The sequence below is a fragment of the Halichoerus grypus genome, chromosome 6 (assembly GCF_964656455.1).
Source record: "Halichoerus grypus chromosome 6, mHalGry1.hap1.1, whole genome shotgun sequence".
NCBI lineage: Eukaryota > Metazoa > Chordata > Mammalia > Carnivora > Phocidae > Halichoerus > Halichoerus grypus.
The window spans coordinates 173,413,926-173,440,466 of record NC_135717.1 but is presented as its reverse complement, the minus strand read 5'-3'; the positions used below and the strand labels follow the sequence as shown (position 1 = coordinate 173,440,466).

At 50.3% G+C, this 26,541-nt stretch overlaps 1 protein-coding gene across 1 annotated transcript in view; it reads left to right on the top strand.

Moving 5' to 3' along the window:
* The window catches only part of EFCAB6 (EF-hand calcium binding domain 6), a 231,154-nt gene that overhangs the window by 202,025 nt on the left and 2,588 nt on the right, over positions 1–26,541 (top strand). Inside the window, exons 26-30 of the mRNA XM_078076716.1 lie at positions 11,532–11,759; positions 17,838–18,068; positions 20,475–20,643; positions 22,707–22,891; positions 26,248–26,397. Of these exons, the coding sequence (XP_077932842.1) occupies positions 11,532–11,759; positions 17,838–18,068; positions 20,475–20,643; positions 22,707–22,891; positions 26,248–26,397 (963 nt within the window). The remainder of the gene's footprint in view (positions 1–11,531; positions 11,760–17,837; positions 18,069–20,474; positions 20,644–22,706; positions 22,892–26,247; positions 26,398–26,541) is intronic.

Sequence of the window (26,541 nt, the reverse complement as noted above, 5' to 3'; positions counted from 1 at the left end):
CCCAAGTATTCAAAACAAAACTTAGTGGAAGAATGATGCAATCTGATTAGCTAATTTTAACCTTCATAGTAGTTAAATGAATATACCAACATGTTTCTAATCTGACAGCTGGAATGGATTTGCTAAACCAAGTTGCCTGTCCCATTGCTCCCAGCCACGTGACTGCCCCCTTGGCCACCCACAGGAGGAGGGCCACAAAGTTCCCGAGCAATGTGCCCGCCGTCAGTGAACACCAACAGCCGGAAAACCATCTACGCCAAACAGCTTCCTTCTTTTCTCCGTACTCTGAGCTCACCCCTTTTTATTTCTCACTAACTAGACATTCAGAACTGCATTGGTCAGCTATCACCAGGTAACAAACAACCACAAAACCTCCATGACAATGAGCATGTATTCCATTTTTGCATCTGTAGGGTGGCCCAGCTCGGGGGGGCTTGACTGGGACGTCTCTGCTGCACGTGTTCGCACCTCCTCCTCAGACCAGTGCTGTGCTGGGGGCCTGTTCTTCTCAAGGCAGCGCCCCCAGCCCAGGAGGGCTTGCCCACTCATTCGAGTGCTTTTTATATTCTTCATTCACGTTATACTTGCTAACCTTCCCTTGCCCAAAGCAAGTCACACAGCTGAATCCAAAGCCATGTTCCCAGCTTTTTCAGTGCGAGGAATCCCAAAGTCACACGTCAAAGGCTGTGGACACAGGGAGAGTGGAAGAGATCAAGCCTCGAATGCAGTATTCCACAGGAAACAATGTATGTGCACCTCCATTTCCAGCTCTACTGGATTATTTGACGCTTCAATCCACTTCTTCCCTATTGTGTTCTCTCTTCCTGTTATCTAGAAAAGTTGTTTGGGATATGACTTAATGGCAAATTGATTTCATAAGGCAGCCATGATCATGGCTGGACATAACTTGACAGGATGCTAGAAGGCTCTTTTCTGGAATCATTCTCTTTTCCACCTGTTGGAAGAAGAGTATGATAGACAGTATGTGAGCTAACAAACTTCCAGGTTCAGTGAACCCTTCCGGAGCACGCCCTGCCTTCAGCTGGTTCTTGCGGTTGGCTTAACCCTCTTCTCGGGTGCTGCTCCCTCCCTCCCTCCCCTTGATTTGGTCAGGTGTGAGTTAGGTCAGCAAGCTTCTCACCTGGAGCTTCCCCCACCACCTCAATGTGAGTTTCCTGCAGCAGAGACAGGCTCATTCATCTTTATCCAAACGGGTTGGTACAGCGCCTTCCTGAAATGGATGGTGTGCTCCCTGAGTGTGTCTGCCTTCTCCTGGATGATTCTTACGGGGCAGTTCTCTTCCACTGCTGTGGCTATCACTACTTTACAGATGGAGAACCTACACCCAGAGGAATGAAGCGACTTGCTTGAAGTCATCAGCCAGAGGAGGCCGGAGCAGGGCTCTTGCTCAGCCATCCTGAATCTGAGCCCGGGGCAGCTGTCAGGAGACCAGGGCTCTGTGGAATGTCCACGGTGTCCCTGAGCTCCTGCCCAGGCTGCTGGGCTGCGTGACCACATCTCAGACTTGGCTTCCACTACCCTGGCAGGTGGCTTGACCTACAGGCAATAGCATGTACCAGAATGCCTCTGTGATGACTCACGATAGAAACGGTGTTAATCAGGAGCTGGGACTCGAACCCGGGTCTGTCAGACTCAGGCAGAAACATCTGGAATCACAGCCCCTGGGAGCAGCAGCAGCAAGAATGGCAGCCCACGTTTGCCAGGCGTGGGGCCAAGCACTGTGCTGTGTCGTTTTGTTGAAATCCCAGGCTGGCCCTTTGAGATGGTTTTGTTTTTATCCCTGGGAGGAAACTGAGGCTGAGAGGGGTGCTAAGTCCTGCTCAAGGTCACAGGAGAAAAGGCAGAGCTCAGCTCCATTCAGCTCGGCCAACCCCAAAGCCCTCGGTTGATGGGAGACTGTCCTCGCCCTCCCGGCCCAGCGCCCTTGGCCTGACCGGTGGGGCGCCTGGGCCCTGTGCTCCAGCCAGGTGGGCGGACTTGGGTTAACGGGGCCACTGCCTCCAGCTGTGCTCCCACAGCAGCCCGGCAGCCGGGCCCCTTCTTCTTGTGCAGGTGTGAGGCACCCAGAGGTGGCGGGGACCATGGGACATGGTCTGGGGGTCCCAGCGCTGTGCCTACAGGCCTCTCCCCACCTCTACAGCCAGCAGCTGTGTGCGCCGGGAGAACCCCGTCAGAGCCAAAGACACGGTCAAAGACCTCAGGCTGCAGGACGGAGAGGAGCCCTGCAGCTGGGCTGGAGGCATGGGCTCCAGACGGACTCTGCACAGGTGCTCGCTTCTCTCTGACCCCCGCCGCCCAGACCTCCTCCCTCTGACCTGCACACACCCAGGCCTCCTCCCTCTGACCTGCACCCACCCAGGCCTCCTCCTTCTGACCCCTACCCACCCAGACCTCCTCCCTCTGACCCCCACCCACCCAGGCCTCCTCCCTCTGACCCCCACCCACCCAGACCTCCTCCCTCTGACCACCACCGCCCCAGACCTCCTCCCTCTGACCCCCACCCACCCAGACCTCCTCCCTCTGACCACCACCGCCCCAGACCTCCTCCCTCTGACCCCCACCCACCCAGGCCTCCTCCCTCTGACCCCTACCCACCCAGACCTCCTCCCTCTGACCCCCACCCACCCAGGCCTCCTCCCTCTGACCCCCACCCACCCAGACCTCCTCCCTCTGACCCCCACCCACCCAGACCTCCTCCCTCTGACCACCGCCGCCCCAGACCTCCTCCCTCTGACCCCCACCCACCCAGACCTCCTCCCTCTGACCACCGCCGCCCCAGACCTCCTCCCTCTGACCACCGCTGCCCCAGACCTCCTCCCTCTGACCCCCACCCACCCAGGCCTCCTCCCTCTGACTCGCACCCACCCAGGCCTCCTCCCTCTGACCCGCACCCACCCAGACCTCCCTCTGACCCCCACCCACCCAGGCTGCCTCCCTCTGACCGCCACCCACTGGGACAGCCTCATGGGTGATTCCATGCTATGGCAGGATTTAGAACCACAGGTGTACACATTGTAAAACTGTGACTTGCTGTTTACTAAATGAGATCTACAGATACCTTTGAAACTGAAAAGCGCTCCGTGTTATTCATAGGCTCTTTGATGATTATATACTTCCCGTATTGGGACATGGTTTCTTTTATATATTTTGCCAACATTATAAAGTCACAAAGGGGACCAGGAATTTTCTTCTCGGCAGTGGTGGTCTGTTATTTCCCTGCAACATCAAAAGGGACAGTTGTTTGATAAAACAAGGCTCCATGAACACCCTTGAGTAAATGAGAGAAAATTCCTTCAAAACATAGAAATCATTCTCTAGCTGGGTCAGACCTATGGTGGATAAGATCCCACTTTTTTTTAAGTACCCAGAACAGCCCGGCGTGCATACGGGTGTTGGATGAGAGGCCACAGGCAGGAGCACGGAGGTGCAGGCCCCGCAGCTCCTGTTCCAGACAACGGTGTGGACGAAGGTGGGCGCCCGACGCCTGATCCCTTCCCTGTCGTTCTCAGTGTCCCAGCTATCATTCCTATCCCAAGGGTGCCTTCTATGGAAAGCCTAGTTAGTATCGGAAAGTGACATTTACATCGGAAGATAGTGGTGTCCTTTCCGATTAGGAGAAACATTCCTTCTAGTTAGAGAAAAAGCACTATTTTTCCCCATTCAGATATAATGATCACGTGACAAGTGCCAGGGACACAAAAGCGCCAGACCAAGAGCCATCTGTTCTTCCCAGGCGTCTTCAGTCACTCGGAGCCAGGTTGGCAGTGGCTGAGCGGCTTTGTTCAAAAGCAGGACGAGAACCAGGATAGGGGCGCCTGACAGATTCCGCTCCTCCGTGCCCTGATGGAAGAACCGGGGGGCTCTGCACTTCCAAGGCTGGGGGGTGCTCTGGGCGGCATGGCACGCAGAGCGGGGTGGCCCCATCCGCGGGGCCTGAGGACCTCCAGGTCAGCCGTTCATCCTGGTCACCGAGGTGATGACAGTGGTGCCGCTGGGAGCGGCGTGATCGGTGATCTCTGTTTATTCCTTGTAGCATTTTTGTCATTTCTAAGTTTTCTGCCGTGAAAATGCAATAATTATTTTTGCAGGAGGCAAAAGACTATTTCTAACTGGCAGCAAAACCCCCTTCGTGAGAAGTTTTAGTCACCCGCACTCCTGTGTGTCTGGACAAGAAATGGTGCTGCTTCTGTTCTTGGCAAGTGCCCGTGAGTGTCCCCTTGCCTCCCGCCCTCCTGGCCGAGGAGAAGGGCAGAGGGGGAGGCTCGGGCTGCGACTCAGGGCCTGTGGGAAGAGCTGACTTTGCAGGCTGGCCTGCCTTGTTCCTCAGCCTCCCCACCTTGCTGAGTAGGGACATGGCCTCGGGCTCTGGGTTTTCAGGTGACTTACACCTGCACTTCCTTTGCCTCCCAGCTCAGTCATCTCCTCCTCAGGGAGGCCAGTTGTGTCCACGGCACACTGCCCCCTTCTAAGAGCACACAACCCGCTTAGAATCTCTGCTCACCCTTATGGGTGAGCTTTGCCCTGGTCTCTCTCTTCCCCCTGGAGACTCCACCTGGGTAGAGACCTTATCTAAGGATTACTTCTTACCTCTTCCTCCCCATGCTAGAAGAGTGCCTGGCACATAGCAGATGTCCGACGAGTGTTTGTGGAAGACTCAGGACAGTACTCAAGGGCGGGCACTGAGCATTCATTCTCTGCGAGGGCAGTGCACACGTGCGTGTCACATGTACCCAGCACAAGCACTCACCACCCCTTGGGGCTCTGAGATTCAGGTGTTACTCAGATCTATGCACAGGTGGAGAGCAGGGGTCTGACTCACAGCGCAGGCTCTCCCACTGAGGAGCGCTCCCCGGCCAGTCTGTCCTCAGCGTCATTCACAACCAAACCAGACTGTCCCAAGCCCCAGACCTCAGGACCCCTGACCCTCCCAGCTTGGGAGCTCCAGTCAGCCTCCTGACTTTGCTTCCCTTCCCTCTCCACCCAGAGAACAAGCGTTAATACTTGTGTGTGTTTGTGCGTGTGCATGCATGTGCGTGTGTGTGTGTGTGTGTGTGTATGCACGATCATTTGGACAATTTTATGGATCCTTTTCCACTTAGTACATCACAAACATTTTATCATATTATTAAATTATTCCTTGAAAGATTCTAAATAGCTGGATTGTAATCCATCCTATAGAAATATCATATCTTGGGGCACCTGGGTGGCTCAGTTGGTTAAATGCCTGATTCTTGATTTCAGTTCGGATCATGATCTCAGGGTCATGAGATCGAGCTCTGCAATGGGCTCCATGCTCAGCGTGGAATCTGCTTGAGATTCTCTCTCCCTCCCTCTGCTCCTCCCCCCACTGGCATGCTCTCTCTCTCTCTCTCAAATACATAAATAAGATCTTAAAAAAAGAAATATCATATCTTATTTAACTGTTTCCCTACTGTCAGACATCCAAACTGTTGCCAATTTTGTAAAATCTTGTTAATTTTGTAAAGAATTCTTAACGATTGTAGTTCCGTGAGCTCACCTTGTTTATTTCCTGAAGGAGAGTCCTAGAGGAGAGGTACTAAGTCAAAGGAGAGGAAATTTTTATGGCTTCAGATACGTTATTCACCTATTCCAGCATGATATCTTCAATCAGAAATTTGCCAGTTTGTTAGAAGAAAAAAATCAAATCTTTTTTTTCATTTCCATTTCTTTGCATCGTGACAAGGTCACGATTTTTAACATAGATCCTGGGCCGCTGCTCAGAGAAGAATGCAAGGATCCTGCCACTTATGTCATTTTATTGGTTGTGACATTTTTCCATTGTATGGATGCATTGTTTATTCACTCTTTCTTTGAACAAATATTAAGACCCCACTATGGGGGCACCTGGGTGGCTCAGTTGGTTAAGCGACTGCCTTCGGCTCAGGTCATGATCCTGAGGTCCTGGGATCGAGCCTTGCATTGGGCTCCCTGCTTCTCAGGGAGCCTGCTTCTCCCTCTCCCTCTGCCTCTCCCCCTGCTTGTGCTCTCTCTCTCTGTCAAATAAATAAATAAATAAAATCTTTTTAAAAAAAAAAAAGAAGAAGACCCCACTGTGTGCCAGGTCTGTGCTAAGCACTTGGGAATTCAGCAGTGAACAAAAGACTAGAGTCCTTGCCTTCATGAGGTTTATCTTCTGTTAGGGTAAGGAAGACAGTTAAGGAGTAAACATATAGGGGATCAGAGAGCAATAAGCACCACAGAACACAAGCAAGGACAGGGGAAAGGGAGGGAAATGTGGAATGTGGCTCAGGCATGTTCTAAAAACCCTGAAGGATGTGTGAGAACAGCAAGTGCAAAGGCCCTGAGGTAGAAAGGCGCTTGCTGTATTTGAAGCAAAGCAGGAGGCTTGGCGGCTCTGAGCAGAGTGAGCAAGGAAGAGAGTCACAGAAGTGAGGTCAGAGAGTATTGCGGGGTGGGGGGGCGCTGGGGAGGGCCGTTGTGAAGCTCTGCCTGTTACTCTGGGCAATCTGTGAAGCCTTTTGAGAGGTTTGCTTGATCTGACATGCACTTTAAAAACATCATCCTCAGAGGAAGATGACTATGGCTCTGTGATTATGGCTCTGCTCTTGCTTACCCCTCCATCGAGAGAACAAGTGTTAATACTTGTGTGCGTGTGTACATACATACTTTAAAAGATCATCCTCAGAGGAAAATGACTGCACGTGGAAGCAGAGAGACAGTTGCCGTACTCGGTGCAAGAGACGATGGTGGCTTGGACCAGGAGGTAAGGATGGAGCAGTCAGCTTCCAGATACGTACTGTGAAAGCAGAGCCCCTGGGATTTGTGGGTGGTTTGGAAGTCGTGGTAGATATTTCACAGGTGACTCCAGGGCTAAGTTACTGGAAGGACAGTCTCCATTTGTCAAGGTGGAGACCTCAGAGGACCGTGGTTTGAAGTTGATGAGGCAAGAGAGAAGGAGGAATTTTACTTTGTGAAACTTGGATGTTCTTTCTTGTTTATGAGGTCACTCTGACCCAAAGCTGTCTAGGAGTCAGCCACGCCATTCCCTACTGCTTTAGTGGTGTCGTGGCTCGGCCACAGTTAGAGGTCTATTTCTCACCCACTAACAACCTAAGCAGGTGGCCACTGATTTCCTTACATGTTTCTAGACCAAGCTACACTCCTCTGGTTATATCAAGTTTATGACATGTTAATATCTGGCAGGTCAAAAACTTCATTGCTAGCCTTTCCCAAGAATTCATGGCAATTCTCCTATATTTATTTCTCCATATCAATTTTAGTGTCCATATATCTGATGATTCTCCCAAATATCCACTGAGATTTTTATTAAGATTTTATTAACTTTATTTATAATTTGAGATCTTTTGAAATGGAGTCTTCACATCTGGGATCATAGTACACGTCCCTTTGTATTCCAACCTTGCTTTGACAGCCCCTCCGTAGAATGCGCGTAGCTGTCTCTGTGTAGGTCTTACGCTTTCATATGAAATTTATCCCAAAGTATTCAAGAGCTTGTCACCAACGTAAATGTGGGTTGTTTCCACAATACAATTTCTAATGAGTTATAATTACCGCCCAAAAAATAGTATTGCTGTTTTGTATTTTTGGCTTTATTCCAGCCACTTTCCTCACTATCTTGAGATTTTCTAGTTGTACAGTCACATCCACAAATAATGATGAATTTCGTTTTTCAACCTTCATACGGTTTATTTCATCTTCTTGTTTTATTTCAAAAGCTGGAGCCTCTAAAAATGTGAATAGTAGGACTGACAGTTGAGCGTGCCTATCTTGTTTCGGACTTTAATGCTATGTTACCCGTTTAGTATGTTTGCAGATGGTGTCTGGCTAATACTCTCATTTAAGGAGAGAGTATTACACACAGGTCTTCATTTTATTTCTATGTGGTATAGCTATTGTATTCTAGTGTACACCATTTCTATCAGGAATAGCTGCTGGATTTTATTAAATGCCTTTTTTGCCATCTGTGGATATGTGACCTAACGTAAGGAATTGAAAGGTCTGCTAATTCTTGAAGGACTCTTATACTGGGAATAAACCCTAGTTGATTTTTTATTTAAAAATAATGGTGCTAAATATTCCTAATGGTCTTTTTAAAAATGTTTTAATGTCTTCACATTAGTGCCCATAAATTAGGTGGGTTTATATTTTTTATTTCAAGTGTTTATCATATTTTGGTATTAGGGAAATATATATAATGAGTTGGAATACTATAGATGCCTTTCTGTGTTCTGGAATAATTTGACTAATGTAAAAATTATTTATTGCTTAAAATGAGATACAGCTTGCCCTTAAAATCAGTTAGATTTGCACATTTTTAATAATAGATGGTAGCTCTTCTAACAGCTTTTTCAGTTTCTTTTATGGTTACCTGTCTATTCAGGCCTTTCTAATACTCAAGTTAAATTTCGTAATCTCTATTTTGCTTAAAAATGATTCAATTTCCTCTAGGGTTGAAACCATATTAACCCAGGGTTGCATAATCTGCTTTGTGAGAATTCTTCTATATCTGTTGGTAGAATGAGAGGATTTCCAATTTGTTTTGTGTTTTAAAACTTTCAAAGAGCGCTCATATATACGGTCTCATGTCAGCCCTTCCTTATTCCTCCTGGATAGATGAGGAAACTAAGGGGAAAGGGGCCCCCAGGGGCTTACGCGGGACCACACAACGCATTAGGGGCAGAGTCTAACCTCAGATCCAGGACTCCCACCTTCCCTGCTAGACTTGTCCACCTGTGTTCTTCTCAGCTGTGTCCACTGGGGGCTCATCCTTCTCAGGGCACGAAGGAGCGCCAAGTGTCAGGACAGACTTGGAGTATGACTCCTTCTGGAGGAGGCTCCTTTGCACTCTGAACACCAACACCTCTTGGAATGTTTAGGCAAACAGCCAGGTGCTTAGCTGTGGGAGGTGAGCTGTAACTGTTTGGAAATGTATCACATCTACCAGTAAGGTCAGTCTCATTTTCAAGAATAGGAAAAGAAAGGCAACCACTTGCTTTGAACGGCTCCAAGTGGATGTATTTAAAAGCTTCTGTTGACTGTTCAGTGGTTGAAGATGAGACGGACTGTGGTCCGAGTGTGTGGGATCACGTTTTTGAGGGTATTTCCAGAAGCATCCTGTGTTTGATGCAACTTCATAAAGTAACATTATGCTCTGTCCTGAAGGATAGTAACACAGAATATATATATTGCTGTGGAATTGCTGAAAAAGAGACATGACCAAGTTTTTTTTAAATTTAAATTCAATTAGCCAACATACAGTACATCATTAGTTTCAGATGTAGTGTTCAATAATTTATCAGTTGCATATAACACCCAATGCTCATCACATCACGTGCTCTCCCTAATGCCCATCACCCAGTTACCCCATTCCCCCACCGACCTTCCGTCCAGCAACCCTCAGTTTGTTTCCCAGAATTAAGAGTCTCTCATGGTCTCCCTCTCTGATTTCTTCCCATTCAGTTTTCCCTCCCTTCCCCTATGATCCTCTGTGCTGTTTCTTATATACCACATGAGTGAAACCATATGATAATTGTCTTTCTCTGATTGACTCATTTCACTCAGCATAATACCCTCCAGTTCCACCCACGTCAGTGTAAATGGTAAGTACTCATCCTTCCTGATGGCTGAGTAATATTCCATTGTATATATGTACCACATCTTCTTTATCCATTTATCTGTCGATGGACATCTTGGCTCCTTCTACAGTTTGGCTATTGTGGACATTGCTGCTATGAACATTGGGGTGCAGGTACCCCTTTGGATCACTATATTTTTATCTTTGGGTTAAATACCTGGTAGTGTAATTGCTGGGTTGTAGGGTAGCTCTATTTTTAACTTCTTGAGGAACCTCCATACTGTTTTCCAGAGGGGCTGTACCAGCTTGCATTCCCACCAACAGGGTGAGAGGGTTCCCCCTTCTTCACATCCTTGCCAACATCTGTCGTTTCCTGTCTTGTTAATTTTAGCCATTCTGACTGGTGTGAGGTGGTATCTCATTGTGGTTTTGATTTGTATTTCCCTGATGACAAGTGATGTTGAGTATTTTTTCATGAGATGTGACCAAGTTTTAATACTAGTTGGGGGGATTAAACGTGAAAATCTTGTAAAGGTCTTAGCACAGTGCTGCTCATCACGAGAGCAATTATAGCTAATAGTCACGACAGGTTTTGATGGAGGAAATGGAGCGGATTTCAGAATTCACCCTCATTGGGAGACAGTTCTCATGCATTGTCACCCTCACGTTCTCACAGAGTCTGGTGTCCCCTCCCATCCCACAGCCTCACCTCTTCCTCAAACTTCAGGAGCTGAACTGCTGAGGCAACAACCACAGGTCTGGTTTGGGGGGCCTCTTCCTGCTTGCAGCAAGTAGGTGGATGTCAGCACTGCTTCCCTAGGCCTGCCCACTCCCCCTGACCCCTGTCCCCTCACAGAAGGCTCAGGATGCAGCTGCCCTTTGAGCCCCAGTCTCCCAAGTCTGGCTTCATCGCGAGCTAAGTCTGTCCTCCTCACTGGCCCCAGGGTGAACACAGAGACCTTTGTCATCCTAGCATCTGCTGGTGATCACTAAGTAACTTCCGTGTCTGCTATTCCTCCTGTCCTGCCTATCTACCACCTGTCCCACCTGTCTACCATAGTGATCATCAGCACGTGTGGAACGTAGGCTGTGGTCCTCCCCAGGCTCCTCCCTGCTCACCTTGCCTGGCCCTCTCGCCTGCACATAGCCTATACATCCAGTAAGAAGGTCCTTCTCTTCCCCCCTTTCCCCACAGCCCATTCCTCCTCTCTCCAGAAAGCGGCCCCTGAGTCCAGGCTACCGCTCACCCCCTCCAGGCTCGTAGGCACCATGGACAGCGCCATGAGGCCCTGACCTTGGGCTCCTGACTGCCCAGGAGAGGTTTAGAATGGCAGGCTCAGTGGGCCTGCTCCACGGCCCTGCTCAACCTCCAACCCCACAGATTCTGCATTCGCCAGGATTAAGTCCCCGTGGGCCTCAAAGTTTTAGGCTTAAGGGAACACTTAGCCAGCCGTGGTGCTGCAGCATCATGTAGTAAGGGCCATCAAAAACTGCCTTGCCAATTCTAACCGCTGTGAGTATAAATCCACTACACTGATGTCCAGAAATAAAAGCAGTCTGGATACACGTTTACTCCCTTACCTCAGAGCACACACTCGCTGCGTGTTTGTGAAGTAAACAGAAGGACAGACCAAATGAGTGAATGGATGAGAATAAAGGCCTGCCCTCCCCAGGGCCGGCTCCACATGTCCCCCTGCATGGTGGCCCTGACTTGTGTGTGGCTCCCTCTCTGTGGCCAAGGGACCCAGGCTTCCCCTTCAGCCAAGTCTGAACCTCTGGTTGGATCCTGTCTGAGACCCGCGTGTGGGTGGTGGCACTTTTCCTCACCAAGCTGGGGCTCCCCCAGGACCTGCCATGGGTGGTGGGCCCAGGGCCATGAGATGATTTATTATTTATTATATGGATCAATCTTTCTTCTTCTTTTTTTCCCCAGACTGCTGCCGAGTGGGCTGAGAAAATGCCCAAAGGCCCGCCGCCCACATCTCCCAAGGAGACGACAAACCAGGAGCTGTTGGCTCGCCTCCACAAAGCCGTGGGCTCCCATTACCGCACAATTGCTCAGGAGTTTGAGAACTTCGACACCATGAAAACGAACACCGCCTCCAGGGATGAATTCCGGGCCGTTTGTTCCCGCCATGTCCAAATTCTGACAGATGAGCAAGTAAGAAATGCATTTGGTTCATTGTCCTAGGCAGTGTTATATGAGCATCAGGCCAGAATTTAGGGCTGATCTCTATTTTGAAAATACTGCAAGGTTTTGGGGGGTGTTGTTTCTATTGTTGTTGTTATTGTTTTGTTTTCAATCTTACTGAAGACTCACAGGAGCCTTCTGTTTGTGTAACAAGTATGAATTGCACCTTTTCAATCAGGGTGCAAATGTCACTTTTATTTTTAAAATCAAATTAAACTCTGCTCCAGCAACCACACTCCCTCTTCCTTCCCTGGATAATCCCTGGGCTTATGTGACCCAGAGAGGCAACTAGTCTCTCCCCACACCTGAATGGGGCAACACAGAGCCTATGAGTTGCTCTGGACCTCCTGCCACCACCACCCCCTTGCCCTCTCCCTGGTTCCATTGCTAGTGTTTTCAGAAGCTCTGGGGATACCGCCATGGGCAGGCTGGTGACATGCCCACCCCACAGGCTGGACACAGGCCACCCTCTCTGAGGCCCTCCTGCCCATCACAGAGGCCTCAGAAGAGATTCTCAGCAGTTTCCTCCTCAAAAACTGAATGGTGCTCTTCTTAGCTCTGATAACCTGTTGCCCTGGCTTCTCTGCCCTCCATGACCTTCCAAGGCTACGAGCACCTCCCAGCAGGATGGCATCCTGAGGGTCTGCCTTGCTTACTAACTTCAGTCAATAATATCACTAAATGTTAGTGCCCGGGGAGCAGTTCCCTGGGTGGCTTGTTCCTCACTGTGACCCAAACGGGAAAACAGAGCCTGGCACAGAGCAGGCGCTCAGCAAGTCCCGGTGAATGGATAGGTCACGGGTTTAGTGTCCATGTTCTCCACCACCACTGTCCAGTGGCCAAACAGCTGGGATAACACAGAGCACCAGTGATCCAAGCGCAGAAGCAGAGTTCCCTCCCCCACAGAAAATGCACTGCTTCAAGCACTCTCCACTTGTCAAACAAGCTGGTGCCCTAATCCCAGAGAATAACTCAAGTGAAAACTGAAATCCAAAATACTTATGAAAGTAGCGCCACCTCCGTCCTTCCTCTGATTCTGCTCAGGCTCAGCCCGGGTAGCTTCCCACAGCTCCCAGGTGGAAAGGTCACTCTCGGCTCCCAAGTTGGGTCACTCCACTCTGAGGCCCCGTTTTCTCAGGGTTTAAGGATTAAGGACTAAGAGTATTCACAGGGAGGGGTGATCATCACACACGACCCCCTCCCCACTCAGGCCTCTGAACTCACCACCCTACAGAATGAATTCATTAATAATGAATAATATGAGCATCAGATTTCACTTTCCTAAAATATCAGTTTTTTAAAGTGTTATGATCCTTTTCGCTAAACAAATTAAAGTGCTTTTCCCTCAACAGTTCAGTCCCATAGATCATCAAAGCTGAGTGAGATGGCTATTTGCAAATACTTCTCTGCATTACCATAAATGGAGAGAAACCTTTAAAATTAATCCAGTTGCATTTATTATTCTATGGGGCCAACTAACAAAGGTTTTGCTAATAAAGATTTTTCATTTCATCTAAATGAGTAAAATTTCACTCTAATTATCGATATAAATTAATGACACGCTGGCATATCTGGCATGTATAACAGAGAATTGGATTTTAATTGTCCACTAAGAAAGCCTCCACCATCCCCAGCACATCAAGCCCCCCACCTCTCCAGAAAAATCAAGCACTTATTTTTAAATGCTGCCTTCTAAAAATACGCGGACACATCTCAAATATAGTCTGCGTCATCGAGGGCATCAAAGTCTGGCATAAGTACCATGGTTTAAGTTGGGGGATGATTAGCAAAAATTGTGCTCTATTCGGGAAGGGTGCTTCTGGATATAGACTGGCAAACAGGAAGCCAAAGCCACAGAGATCCATGTTTTCTCCTTGCATGAGTCATGTACCGGGACCTTCTTGGGTGGATGGTACAGTGTCTGTACGGGGAGACACAGAAGTAATTTGGCACCCCTAAAGTGTCTGGGCCTCTCTTGCCATTATTCAGAGGGTTCCCTGAAGATGCTGGGACAGTTCCAACCATGTTAACCAGCATCCGAATAGAGATCTTGTGTCTTGGTTTATCTGCATTATAAAAACTAGCTCATCCTAAAATAAAATCCAACCATCACGAATCTGAGAGGTCAGCTTTCTTGACTTACAGAGCTCTGTAAGCAGGGCAAGTGCCTCATCTTTTGAAATCTTTTGGTGTAATTAACCTTTCAGAAGAGGAGAGCAACTCTCCGAGTGGATGGAATTGGAAACTGATGGGTCTTCGTGACTCTGCAGAAAGTGTGCTATAAAGGGCCATAGGAACTGGGTCCACTTGGATATGTCTTAAGAAGATAGGGACCGGGGCGCCTGGGTGGCTCAGTCGTTAAGCGTCTGCCTTCGGCTCAGGTCATGATCCCAGGGTCCTGGGATCGAGCCCCGCGTCGGGCTCCCTGCTCTGCGGGAAGCCTGCTTCTCCCTCTCCCGCTCCCCCTGCTTGTGTTCCCTCTCTCGCTATGTCTCTGTCTGTCAAATAAATAAATAAAATCTTTAAAAAAAAAAATTTAATAAAAAGAAAAGAAGATAGGGACCCACAGAGAGAGCCTCTCCTGGTCAGGCAATTTAGATCAGTCCCGGTGACTGCATGGGGACTTCGCTCTATTTGCAGCTATGTTAGGGAAAGGAACCATTAAGCATTTCTGAACACTTCAGATGTGGTGTTTCTTAAACAGACACCTGTAGGAGGTGAGAAGCATTCAGGCAAAGAACAAACAACCCTTCAGGCAGGCAGACCTGGGTTTCAGTGCTGCTTCTGCACTTGTCCAGCTGTGTGACCTTGGACAAGTTACTCAACCTCTCTGGGCTTCATTGTCCTTGAGCTTTGTTTGAGTTTGTTGTTGCTGCCCTTACCGTGAGGGTGCCCGGTGCACAGGCATCAGACTCCTCCAGCAGGAGACAGCCGTCACTGTGTGTGGGGTGTGGGCCCAGGGATGCCAGGCGCCTGCCGAGTATTCTACTCTGTCTCAGCGGTCAGCGGGCCCTATACATCTGGCCACAGGATGGTGTCTCCCCTGCGCTTGGTGCTCATCACTCGGTGCCAGGTTTATGCAGGGTGGTGGTATATCTTGGCATGCCTGGTCCAGCCTGGTTTAGGCAGGGCCTGGGCCTCTGGGCCTCAGGGGAGGCATGTACCTTTTCCATGCTCCTGCCCTGGACGCCCCCTCTGTGGCAGTCAGACTCCGCCTTGTCTCTCTGGTGGGTCTTGGGCAAGGAAGTTTCCCATTCCCCTGCAGGGTAGCTGACCTCTGACCTTGCTTTGTATAGGTGCAGACCCTGGGGTTGCTGCCCCTCCTCCAGGCCTTTTGCTGCCCCCTGGGGCCATGGATCTGTGGCTGGGCCCTGAGGGAGAGGGTTCCTACCCCCCCAGAAGCAGAAGTGTTTGCTTCTTCCTTCCCTCCCCCAGGGGTCCTGGTCTCGAGTGGGTTTGCTACGCCTCCCCCAGAGGCTTCAGGCTTCCACTTCCCATGAGAGAAGGGTCTGGAGAAGTGAGGAGCGTTGCACATCTATCCATCCTGTGCATTGTCTCCAGAGAAGCAACAGAGGCCGGTGGAGGAGAGCATGTGAGCGTGAGCATTCCCTGCGTCTGGGCCTCCCAGGCATGCTAGCCTCACATGCCAGCCCACACTTGTCCTGGACGAATCTGTTAACATTTTAGCTGATTTCTGCCCAAGCTCTGCCAGGCGTGAGAGCTGGGGTGTCTGGCTGTCTTGGAGACTTGGGGCTCCTTGGCTTTCAGTCCCCTTGGCTCCCTAGAGCCTCAGTTCTCTGATTGGCTCAAGCACGGTTCCGATTTGGTAGATATTTGGCTTTCTCTTGTTGTTAGGATGGGAGTGGCGTTCTCAGGCAGCTTTCCCCATCACAGGAGTGGACCCCAAAGTCAGATATTTTTAAGTGTTCAGAAGGTAGTTACTACTCTGCGTTTGAAGGGGACATTTCAGGAAGGTCACGATCTGCCACCGTGACATGGAAATTTACTTGCTTTCAACTCATTCACAAACCACTAGAATTTTGCCTGGGTTTCATGCCCAGCTCACAGGCCTGTAATTTCAGAATACACTCTCATGGTGCCCATTTCCAGTCCTCTTGATGCCTCTCCGGTCCCCAGAGCCCCCACCAGCCTCCATCCTGCACCCAATCTTTAGGCTCTGTCAGTGTTCTGGGGTGTGACAATCTATCAGGGGCTTCCATTTCCCACCCACCCAATTCCGCATACTCCTGGCAGCATTCATTCTGCCTTTCATGGTGCAGAGAGGATTTCCATGGTCCTGCCTTGACTTTAATTGTACCACAAGATTTAATTAGGAGTTGGTCCATCTCTGCCCCTTCTGCTGGACCAGGAGACACCATTGTTGTCCCTGTGGTTTTGTAAATGTCCTCACTCCCATGCATCAGGTGTTTACCGCATCCTCAAGCACTCTCACCCTTCTTTGTATTTACCCTTGATAACACGGCCTTTCTCCTCCTTCCTCCCCCGTGTCGCTAACACAGGAGTGCAGGAGAGCCCTCCACAGCCCACTTCCCCTTGTACAGCCGCATCTTGCTCTGCTTCCTGAAAGCCTTTCATGAGGAATGGGATTACAATACGGCTTCGTGCCCTCTCTCCCTCTTCATTTTTAAAGGGTCTTACCATTGTCTGATCAGTCTTCTGTGAGTGTTTTAGGACGTTCAGCAAACATTTCTAGAGCACCTGCTGTGCACCAGCCCCTTTGTGAGATGTCCAACATTTAAAGATGCATCTCAGACGACCGTCAGAGAGCTTCAGGACCAGGCAGGGAGATGTCACCTGCAGAGGTGGCTTCAGCACAAGGTAGAGAAGAGCGCCAGTCATCTGTCTCCTGGGTTTGGGAGAATTTTCCTGGAGGGAGACAGGTGGCAGGGCCTCCTCCTGTTTGGGGGTGCTTACTGCCCTTGGTGATGGTGAAGTCTCTCTGAGACCATGTGGTCACTTTCCCAAGCTCTCTTGCTTCCACACAGGGGCCTCTTGGAGCCATCCTTGTAACTTCCCGCAAATCTACAATTCTTTTGAAGTAAAAAGTTGAAAACATTAATCAAGAATATCGTCCCAAACTAAACCTTTTTCCCTTCTTGGGGCCTGGAACATTCCCTGTCTCTTCCCCACCACTCAGTGCTTCATTTCCGGAATTTCAAATAGAGACGGTAGAGTCTCTCATCATTGCCTTTGGGAAACCCAGAGGCCAGAAGCGCTGGCCAAGGTCAAGACCCACAGGAAGGAGGGGACACAGCTCCCCATGGCGTGTGCTGGAGGCTGAGGCCCCACCAGTTCTGAGGGGCTCTAAAAACCAACTCGGAAATAAGTTACCCCTTTTCTTAGCTCCCCAAAAGCCCTCAGTCATCAAAAGTGGCTCATGTAGGAGGCTGGAGGCACTTTGCTCTATCCGTGCTGGTGTGGTCTGGATTGCATCCTGTGACATCAGACGAGACCAGCCCAAAGCCAGAGGCTTCCCTCCGGTTTCCCAAATGCCTCCCTTTCCGGCTGGTGGGGAGGTAATGCTGGCCCCTTGGGGGCCGCGCACCATGGCTGTGAGCACAGCGGCGGAAGGCGGCGGCGCCTGGCCGGGTGGTGGTAGAACTCAGGCGCCAGTGAGAAGGAGAAGTGAGTCTGGCTGGGCTTCCCCGGGGCCGAGGTGGACCAGGGCTTTGATTTGCATTTCCTCCCAGAGTGTCCTTATATACTGCGGCTCAGGCTCTGTGACTAATCACAACATTTAATGGCCTTCAACTGCTCACTAAGGGCCCAATTCAATTAAAAAATGTCCTGCGGAAGCCATGAATAATCCTCTCGTCTTTGCTGTTCGTCTTATGGAGGCTTCCATCAAGTGGAGGCCGAATGGGTTTTTTTTCTTTTTCAATTTTTTTTTTTATCGATGTGGGCCTCGGACCCCTGCCGACGTGAGCGCCGGCCTTCCCTAGCTTCCATCCGCTTCTCGGGGGCGCCGCGGGAGACCCTGCTGGGCTCTTACCCTCACCCTGGGACTGATTTCTGCTTCTTTTCCAGTTTGACCGACTGTGGAGCGAGATGCCGGTCAATGCCAAGGGCAGGCTGAAGTACCTGGACTTCCTGAGCATGTTCAGCTCCGAGAGGGCGGCAACAGCGCCGACCGCTGGCAGTTCGGTCAAGGCCCCAAGAGGCAGCAGTGCTCCCGAAGTCCTGGACGGAAGCAGGTCTGCAGCGTCATCACCCACTCACGACCTGAAGGCAGGGTTGAAACCTCCGAGCCACCCCTGTGTGAGTCCTTCTCTCCGTAGTGCCGCCATCACCGGGGCCCCAAAGCCCCAAACCCCATTGGACCGGAGGGGACCTAGAGTTCCCAAGGGGCAGGTGACTGAGAAGGTGGCCCGGGTAGAGCCTGGGGTGGGGACACAGGAGAGGAGCCCACAGGTGGGTCCTTAGCACTCGCCTGCCTGGAGCAGGGAGGGAGGAGGTATGAGGAAGGGTTGGGTGGAAGGGAGGCGTGGGGGTTGGAAGGAGGAGTAAGGAGGCTTCGGGGCGGGAAATGGGTACAGGAGCAGGGGCAGAAGACTCTAGGTGTCCGCAAGCTAGGGTTTCATCGGGCAGGAAAGCAAATGCACTGTGGTCGGTAGGCACTGTGTGCGAGGGTCCAACTGTGTGCCCTGCTGTAAAGTGTTGCACCCATTTTACAGTTGAAGATACTGAGGCTCTAAGAGGTGTCCTCACATTAGACACAGAGACACCTAATTTCAAACCGAGGCCTGTCTAACTTTGCAGCTCTGCCCCCGGGCTGAGCCGCCCAGCTTGGGGTATAGGAAGGAGGCAGGCCTCTCTGAGGCTCTTGCCTCATCCGCAGGAAGGATGACGGTGTCTCCAGGGAAGGGGGCTTGAGAAGATCCCAACCATGTTCTTAGGGCAGCCGTTGCTGGGCTTTGTGCATGATGAGCACTCGGAGACAGGAGTTATCATTTGTTCATTCAGTCAACACACGTTTACTGCACACCTACTCTGTGCTGGGTCTTTTCTAGAGCTGAGAATGAACAAGGTGCCTGCCCTTGTGGAGTTTACATTCTTGTCAGAAATAATGGCCACGAAACAGTAAACAATAAGTATTTAGCAAGTTGGAGATAGTGAGTAGAGCAGAATGAAGGGGGGGTCAGGAGTACCCCAGAGATGTCCACGTCCTAATCTCCGGGACCTATAACATGTCACTTTACATGGCAACAGAGAATCAAGGTTGCAGATGGAATTAAAGGTGCTCACCAGCTGACTTAAGACAGGATCATTCTGAAGTGGCCAGGAGGGCCCAAGGCAACCGCAAGGTCTGTAAATGGGGAAGGCAGAGGCGGAAGGGTCAGTGCCGGAGAGACGCCATTTGAGAAAGGCCCACCTGATGCTACTGACTTGGAAGGTTCAGGAAGGGACCATAAGCTAAGGAGTGTGGGCACCTGTAGATGCTGGAAAAGGTAAGAAATGGATTCTCCCTTAGAACCTCAGGAAGAGCTCAGTCCTGCTGACACCGTGATTTTAGCTCAGTGGGACCCATTTCAGGCTTCTGACCTCCAGAACCGTAAGAGAAATACCGTGTGCTGTTTTAAGCCACCAAGTCTGTAGATCTGTTATGGCAGCCATAGGAAACACGCTGGGGGGAGGGGGGGAGCCGGGGGGGCGGGCAGGGGGCCCAGCAAGGACTGGGGCTTTCACTCCCAGTGGGATGGAGCCCTTGTAGGTGTTTATGCAGAGGAGTGATATGGGCAGCATGCCTCCTTTAAAAGACTCCTGTGGATTCTGTGTGTTGAATAGAAGCTATGGGTGGAGTGGGTGCTGGAAGGGCGGGCAGAAGCAAGGAGAGGGGGAGGAGGCTGCAATGGTCCAGGGGAGAGGCCTGGTGGCTCCGAGCGAGGTGGGCAGTGGGGAGCCGGTGGCCAGAGGTCAGATGCTGGATGTGTCTTTGAGGTAAAGCCAACAGGATTTCCCAATGGATTAGATGTCAGGTTGAGAGAGAGAGAGTCCAGGATGGCTTCTAAGGTTTTGGCCTGAGCATCTGGAAGAAGGGCGTTATATCAGCCCAGATGGGGAAGGCTCAGGCGGCACGGGATTCAGGAGAAGGAGCAGGAATTCAGCTGAGTTGGTGACTGTAGTAGATAACCATAGGACGTGCTCAGGGGAAACGCCTGGGCCACATTCAATTCATTCCCTGGATTTAAATGGAAAATACAATAAGACCAAGAACAGCTTCATACTTGGTCCACGTAACTTCACAATATTGGACATTCTGGAACTGAGTGCAGGATTAGACATCCATGAAAATGACACATGACTCACTTTCTTTGATAAGACTCTTCCTCTGGTGAAAAATATGTTATTGTCACACACACACACACACACACATACACACACACAGTAATATGTTTAAATAACATCTCCTTATACTTAAGTCTTGGCTATATATTTATCTCCAAAACTATGTTGGTTATTGTGTTTAGGCACAAATACGGCCGGCTGATGGAAGTGAAAAATCAAGTGGCAGAATTACCACCCATTTCTTGCTCTTCATTTATTTCTGAGCGAATACTGCCTGAGAAGTTGTGAACCCAAACCTGAGCCCTGCCTGTAATTTTGCATTATCACTTCCATTTTGAATCTCACATTACAAGACAATTTCCGTTCCTTTCTCGCTAGACCCCCGCTAGTGCTGGCTCGGCGCTGGGCCCCCTGCCCTTGCAGAACTGCGAGCCCATAGAGAACAAGCTCCGGAAGAAAATCCATGGCTGCTGGCGAGAGCTCCTGAAAGAATGCAAAGAGAAGGATGTGAACAAGCAGGGCGAGGTCACCACGGCTGAATTCCTGGGTGCGTTCTCATAAGAGTGTCACCTGCTGGCGCAAGGCCACCACCCCCCCCCCCTTGTGGCAGGCTGGACCCCTCCATAAACGCTGCCTAGCGGGACAAGAATTCCTAAGACACCTCAACCCACCGCAGGGCACATTCGCGCCGGCATGACCAAGCCCACAAGCCGTGGCGTTCTCAGCATTAGAAATCATGGACTTGGTTGTGGTCTCTGGGCGGCATGAAATGTTCACAGACTTGGAGAGCTCGGGGAAGTGGGACAGGTGGGGGAGGGCTGTGGCTGGGGACACACCAGCCCACCCACTGCATCGGCTCCACTCTGTTGATCTGGTACTAACCACGTGTTGCTTTGATAAGCTGTTCAAATGACATCTGCTGGGTTTATACTTCCACTCATGGTTGCGTATTATTTATGCAGCATTTTACATTACAGGAAGGTAAATCTACCCTTGAAACCCTTCCTCTTGACCAATCTTTAGATCCCTTTTTAAGGAAAATGTTTTTCTCAAGAACCTCCAATATTAATATAAATCACTTCTATGATAGTCATGGCTTAAAAATGTGCAGACGAAACAAGGTGTAAACTCTTTAAGTGAACAGCTCCTACAAAAAATAACCATGTATAAATTAAATATAAAAGATGAAATCAATAATAATCAAGCATTGTTCCATTGATTTAACATGACATGTTTCTCTGAGACCAAATCAGCAATGTTGGTCTTAATGCGTGTTTGAGTTCCATTTGGTTTTTAGTTAATTCTTTTGATTTTGTGACTGATGAACCTTAGCTTGTCTTGCATTCATCATCGCCTTGTTTAATTTTTACCCAGGAACCCACTGAGGGCACCAGTCCATTATCCTGCTCAGCCTATCTGGCTTCAGTAGTACATCCAAAATTCAATACTGTAAAAAATATGTACTTATTAATTTTCAGAGGTCATTCTGCATGTTCTGTGCCCTGCTGATGACCTTCTGCAAGTCGGAACAGTGAAGGCATTTTTCGGGCCACCCCTGTAGGCTCCCCAGCCCAGCCCCGTCCTGTCGCACGTGTCCTGTTTGGCACCACGTTCTGCTGTTTCCCCCAGCAGCATTTTGGCCTGTGCTTGGTTTGAGGCCACCATCTACATATATAAGGTCCACTCCCAGTGCCTTTCCTCCAGCCTCAACAAGTAGCATGGTCCTCCACTCCGCGACACTTTGTTGCTTTCATGAGGTCAATGGAAGGCTCAGTTTATTCAGTGTAAACTCAAATCTTATCCTACCTAAGTCTCTTTCAATTAGGAGTTGTCACTCCAAAAGAAGCTTTAGCTTTCTAACTGGTAAAGGATCGAACAGGGGCGCTAGTGCAAAGTGGGAACGAGTGCTGATATTCTGCCACCGACAGGTGCCACCAGTGTGGCATCGACATGATCCTAACCCCAAAGCCACACGCAGACCCTGAAACTGCACGGCACTTGTCTCCTAAAGATGGTCCAAGTATTCTAGAATAGGCTTTATATATTTTAGGTTGTTACTGGAATGAAGACTCAAAATGTGTAAATTTCTGTAGGCTAGCACACTCTTGAGAGTTGAGAAATACTTGGTCAGAGAGCCACGGCTGAACCCCCGCCCCCCAGTGGGGCACCTGCCAGGCCCACACCGCAGCACGTGGAACCTCCCCTTCTCCCCATGTCCCCAGCTCTGCCCTGACTCTGAGCCTTTGCTAGGACAGCTCCCAACCTTGTATGGGGAATACGCCGACCCTGACTCCGACTCTGTCCCTCCCTGCTCCTCAGTACGGCTTCCACGGTGCTCTGTCCGTACTGCTGGGACCACGCAGCGGCAGCTGCAAAACCCGAGGGCAGGCCAACGCCAGGACAGTGAGGTCCCAGCAGGATGCAGGGGACCCCTGTGTCCTCGCCGCACGGAGTGTCTGTCCAGCCACACCCACCATGAGCCTGTGAGCAAGGACCCAGCCAGGGCCCAAAGCAGAGAGAGCATCTCGGCAGGAGATGAATCAATGCGGGCATGAACAAATGAATGAGTGAGCAAATTGCCACCAGCTGAACCCATGTTTCTGTCTTTAGCTCTTGTGGAGAAGTTCAATCTGGACATAAGCAAAGAGGAATGTCAGCAGCTTGTCGTGAAGTATGATTTAAAGAACAACGGGAGGTTTGCTTACTGTGACTTCATTCAGAGCTGTGTCCTCCTGCTGAAAGCGAAGGAAACCTCCCTGATGCAGAGAATGAAAATTCAGAATGTGCATAAAATGGTACGCAGTCACTCTCAGGAAATGTGAGGGTCTGGGGCCAAAGGTTTCTCACCTCTCTCAATTCATTGTAAATTCGGATCATCTGGCTTCATAGAAATGAGGGACACAGTGGACATGGAGACTCTAGGAGGGGCCGCTGGCCAGTAAGGACCCACCTGTCACATGTCCCCGGTCTCACTGCCACCTCCCCATGGACCCCGAAAATTGGCTCAGATTTTGTCTATACACATATATGTGCATATCACACGTGTGTGATATACATGATAACTGTATCACATGTGCATGATTATAAATCTGGACACGTATGATAAGTGTGTCTACAGTACCTGTGTGATGTGTGCACGTGGGCGTGCATATTGCACTCATGGTAGGCGCGGGTACGTGCGTGATAGATACACGTGTATATACACACTTGTGCGATGTGTGCGTGCACAAGCATGTGCGTGTGTATAGATACACTTGTCAAGCGGTTCTTTGCTGTCCCGTCTTCTCCATTACGTAAAGGCCCGTCCAGCACCAGCACTTCCCAGGCGAGCACATGACCCCCAGGGTCTGCTCAGTGGGCCCAAAGCCAGCTAGCTGGTGGGTTCTTCAGGGAGGCAAGAGGTGCAGGTAAAGGCTTTGAGAACATCGCAAACAGCTCAAAATTTCCTTTCTTGGAAATGATTCAGAGATTTTCTTTCTCTCCGTCTGGGGCCCCATAAGGGCCTAGAGACCCAAGACGGGACAGTAGCCTGGCTCTCGGCTTCTCGGACTCCCGCGGGTGGCAGACGCGGGATGACGGTAGCCCCTCCCCCAGCACGCAGAGACACCTGTTTGGCCAACAAGAGCAGTGCGGCTGCGCGCACGATGCCTGGGGAGCAGCATCAGTCGGTTCGCGGAAAAGGCGAAGCTGGGTCGGGGGTCACAGCAGAGTGAAACATTTTTAATGTAAACATCAATGTGTGTTCATTCATCAAACAGCCGAGGCAGGCCAGACCCTTTCTTCCGGGTTGGGAGGGGGCGGTAGTTGGAGACTCATTATCTTTCTTGCTTAAACTGTACCCACGATGCATTGTCTACAATTTCCTTTTTGTTTTTTTGAAGAGGAATGAGAACCTAAAGATGCATAAATAGCAGTTGGAGGCCACTGTCCTAGGTTTTTACCTTTTTTCTCAATTATTTGTCAATTCTGCGATTCTCACCCACACCCAGTCCAACCAGTATTTTCACTGACTTGCCTTTCTCCAGTCTCTCTGAAACATGAAGCAAAAAAAAAACAAAAACAAAAACCAACTTTTTCCTGCTCCTATTCCCTCATCTGTGATAATTAGAGAACAAGTACCGCTAGCGCTGTCGACTTGGGGGACAAACAGCTGATTCCAGCCACCTCGGGCCTCGGCTGCAGGGGCTGGGGTGCCAGGCCGACCCGGACTGCCCCAGCCGGTCCCCGCCGGTCCCCGCCAGTCCCCGCCACACCCGGCAGCCGCAAGGTCACGATGGGTCAACCCAGCAAACAGTTGATCCCATGCAGAAAGTTTCTATGCCGCTAAATTTGTATGTAATTTTGTGCAAACTCAGGTCTCGTCTTTGTGTAGTTTCTGCTTTAGACAAGAGCTAGCATTGGAGGCTTAGGCCAAGTTATGGAAGAAGAACCTAAGGCTAAGACAGTTGTTTCTCTAGTTCAGTTTTTCTGTGAGTAGCGAACAGGCGGTCTTCCTTAGATCTTCAGGGGACCCAGGAGCATAGGAGAGAACAATGGAAACCACGCAGCCTGCAAGGCCCCTGCCAGCTCTGGCCTTCCTCTGCCTCTCCGGGCCTCAGTTTCCCCTCTTGTAAACGAGGGGGAGATCCGCTGTGTTCTAAGGCCTGCGAAAGGTGACCCCTTCTGAGCCCTCCCCTGTGCGGAGACTGCGCATCCACACCGAGGGGCCGAAAAGCTGGCTCGTAGGCTCCTGAGATTGTGTTCAGTGACGGGACAGGTGCTCCACGACGGCCCCACTGGGAGGTAGCCCAGCACACTTCCCGTGTGCTCTGTCTCACGCCTCACCCCCCCAGCTCTAGACGTTACACCCAGACGGACCTCAGCTGCCACTCTGTGCTTCAGAAAGAGTCCTGCCTTCCCCCACATCCCTACCCTGGGTGCAGTGATAGGCGGGAGACTTCTCCCCAGGAGCCTCTCCTAGGAAAGCGTGGGGCCAGTGTCTCCAGAAGGCCTGCCCTCCCTGGTCCTGGGCCGTGTTCCAGTCCCGTCCCTCCTACAGGCTGCCGAGGCCCCCACCACACAAGTGAGGAGCTCAGGCCCGCTGTCTCTCCTCAGAGAAGCTCAAAGGGCCATTTCTTTTTCTAGTTCTTTGGGGGCCTTCTCGGCAACCTTTGACAGTGGAGACAGCCCTCTGGGGAAGCCACATGGGACTCTGCTTTCCGGCCACACCCGAGCTGGAGGCAGAGGCCTTCAGGGTGGGGATGGGTCGGTTGTCCTGAGCTAGGATGGGAAAAGCCTTTCTCGGGCCAGGCGTGGGTGGGGAGAGCCAGGAAGCATAGAATCCTTTCTTTCTCGAGTGCCGACCAGCAAATTGGGTAAATCGGTAGCTAATTGAAGCTATAGGATATCTGGTGAGTTTCCATCATGGGTGCTGAATGATGGAAAAATTGAAAGCAATTTAACTTTGCACTAATTTGTTTTATGTAATGCCATGTTAAAATTAAACTTTCCCAAAATGTGTTACACGTTATTGCCCACAGTTCACCTCTGTGATATTCAGACATGTGTTAGGGCGAAATCATGCTAAAATATGTTTTCAATCTAACAGCACCTAAATGAAATAATCACAGTGTAGTGTACTATCTAATGACAAGATATAATTACAACCTTGTGATTTTTTAAAAAAAAAACTCTGTTCATTATCATAACCAACTTAGAAGACCCAAACTGAAATCTCTTTTTACCGCAAACGATTTTGCAATCGGCCAGCTATCTCTCCCTGGCCCTCTCTCTCCTCCATAACCTGGGAGGAGCAGAGCCCGGATCCGTCCTGATCCTGCCACTTCACTTCCCTGAGCAGCCCATCTCCCAGTCTGTGAAATGGGGATCAACAGGGCCACCTTTCTCCCAGATTAGGGGAGAGGGACAGGGAGTAAGTGACGTGTAATGAACAGCAGGGTTGGTGATCTGCCGTTATTGTTATGAGTCCTGCTTGCAGGCCCCATTCTACAGTGGAGGGGGCCAGGGGAGCCCTGAGCAGGGGCAAAAATAGGACTAAGGCCCTCGAGGCGAGCTCACAGCCGCTGGGCTGTGCCTGTCTACCCCCTGCTACCCATTCAAAAGCTCCGTTCTCACCCCTTCTTGGTTTTGTGTGTGTGTTTTTTTTCCCCAGAAAGAATCTGGTGCTGAGACTTCTTCCTTTTATTCAGCTTTACTGCGTATTCAGCCCAAAATTGTGCACTGCTGGAGGCCGATGCGGCGTACCTTCAAAGCCTACGATGAGGGCGGGACGGGGCTTTTAAGCGTGGCTGATTTCAGGAAGGTGAGCTCAACTCTTGGCTGTCTGTTGCGTCTGAACAGGGAGCAGTGGCCAAATGCCAATGGCCAGAAGACCTCAAAAGAGGACCCCTCACCTCCCTGGCAAAGGCCCAGGTGTGAGCAGATGTCTGGGACCCCATTTCCTTGG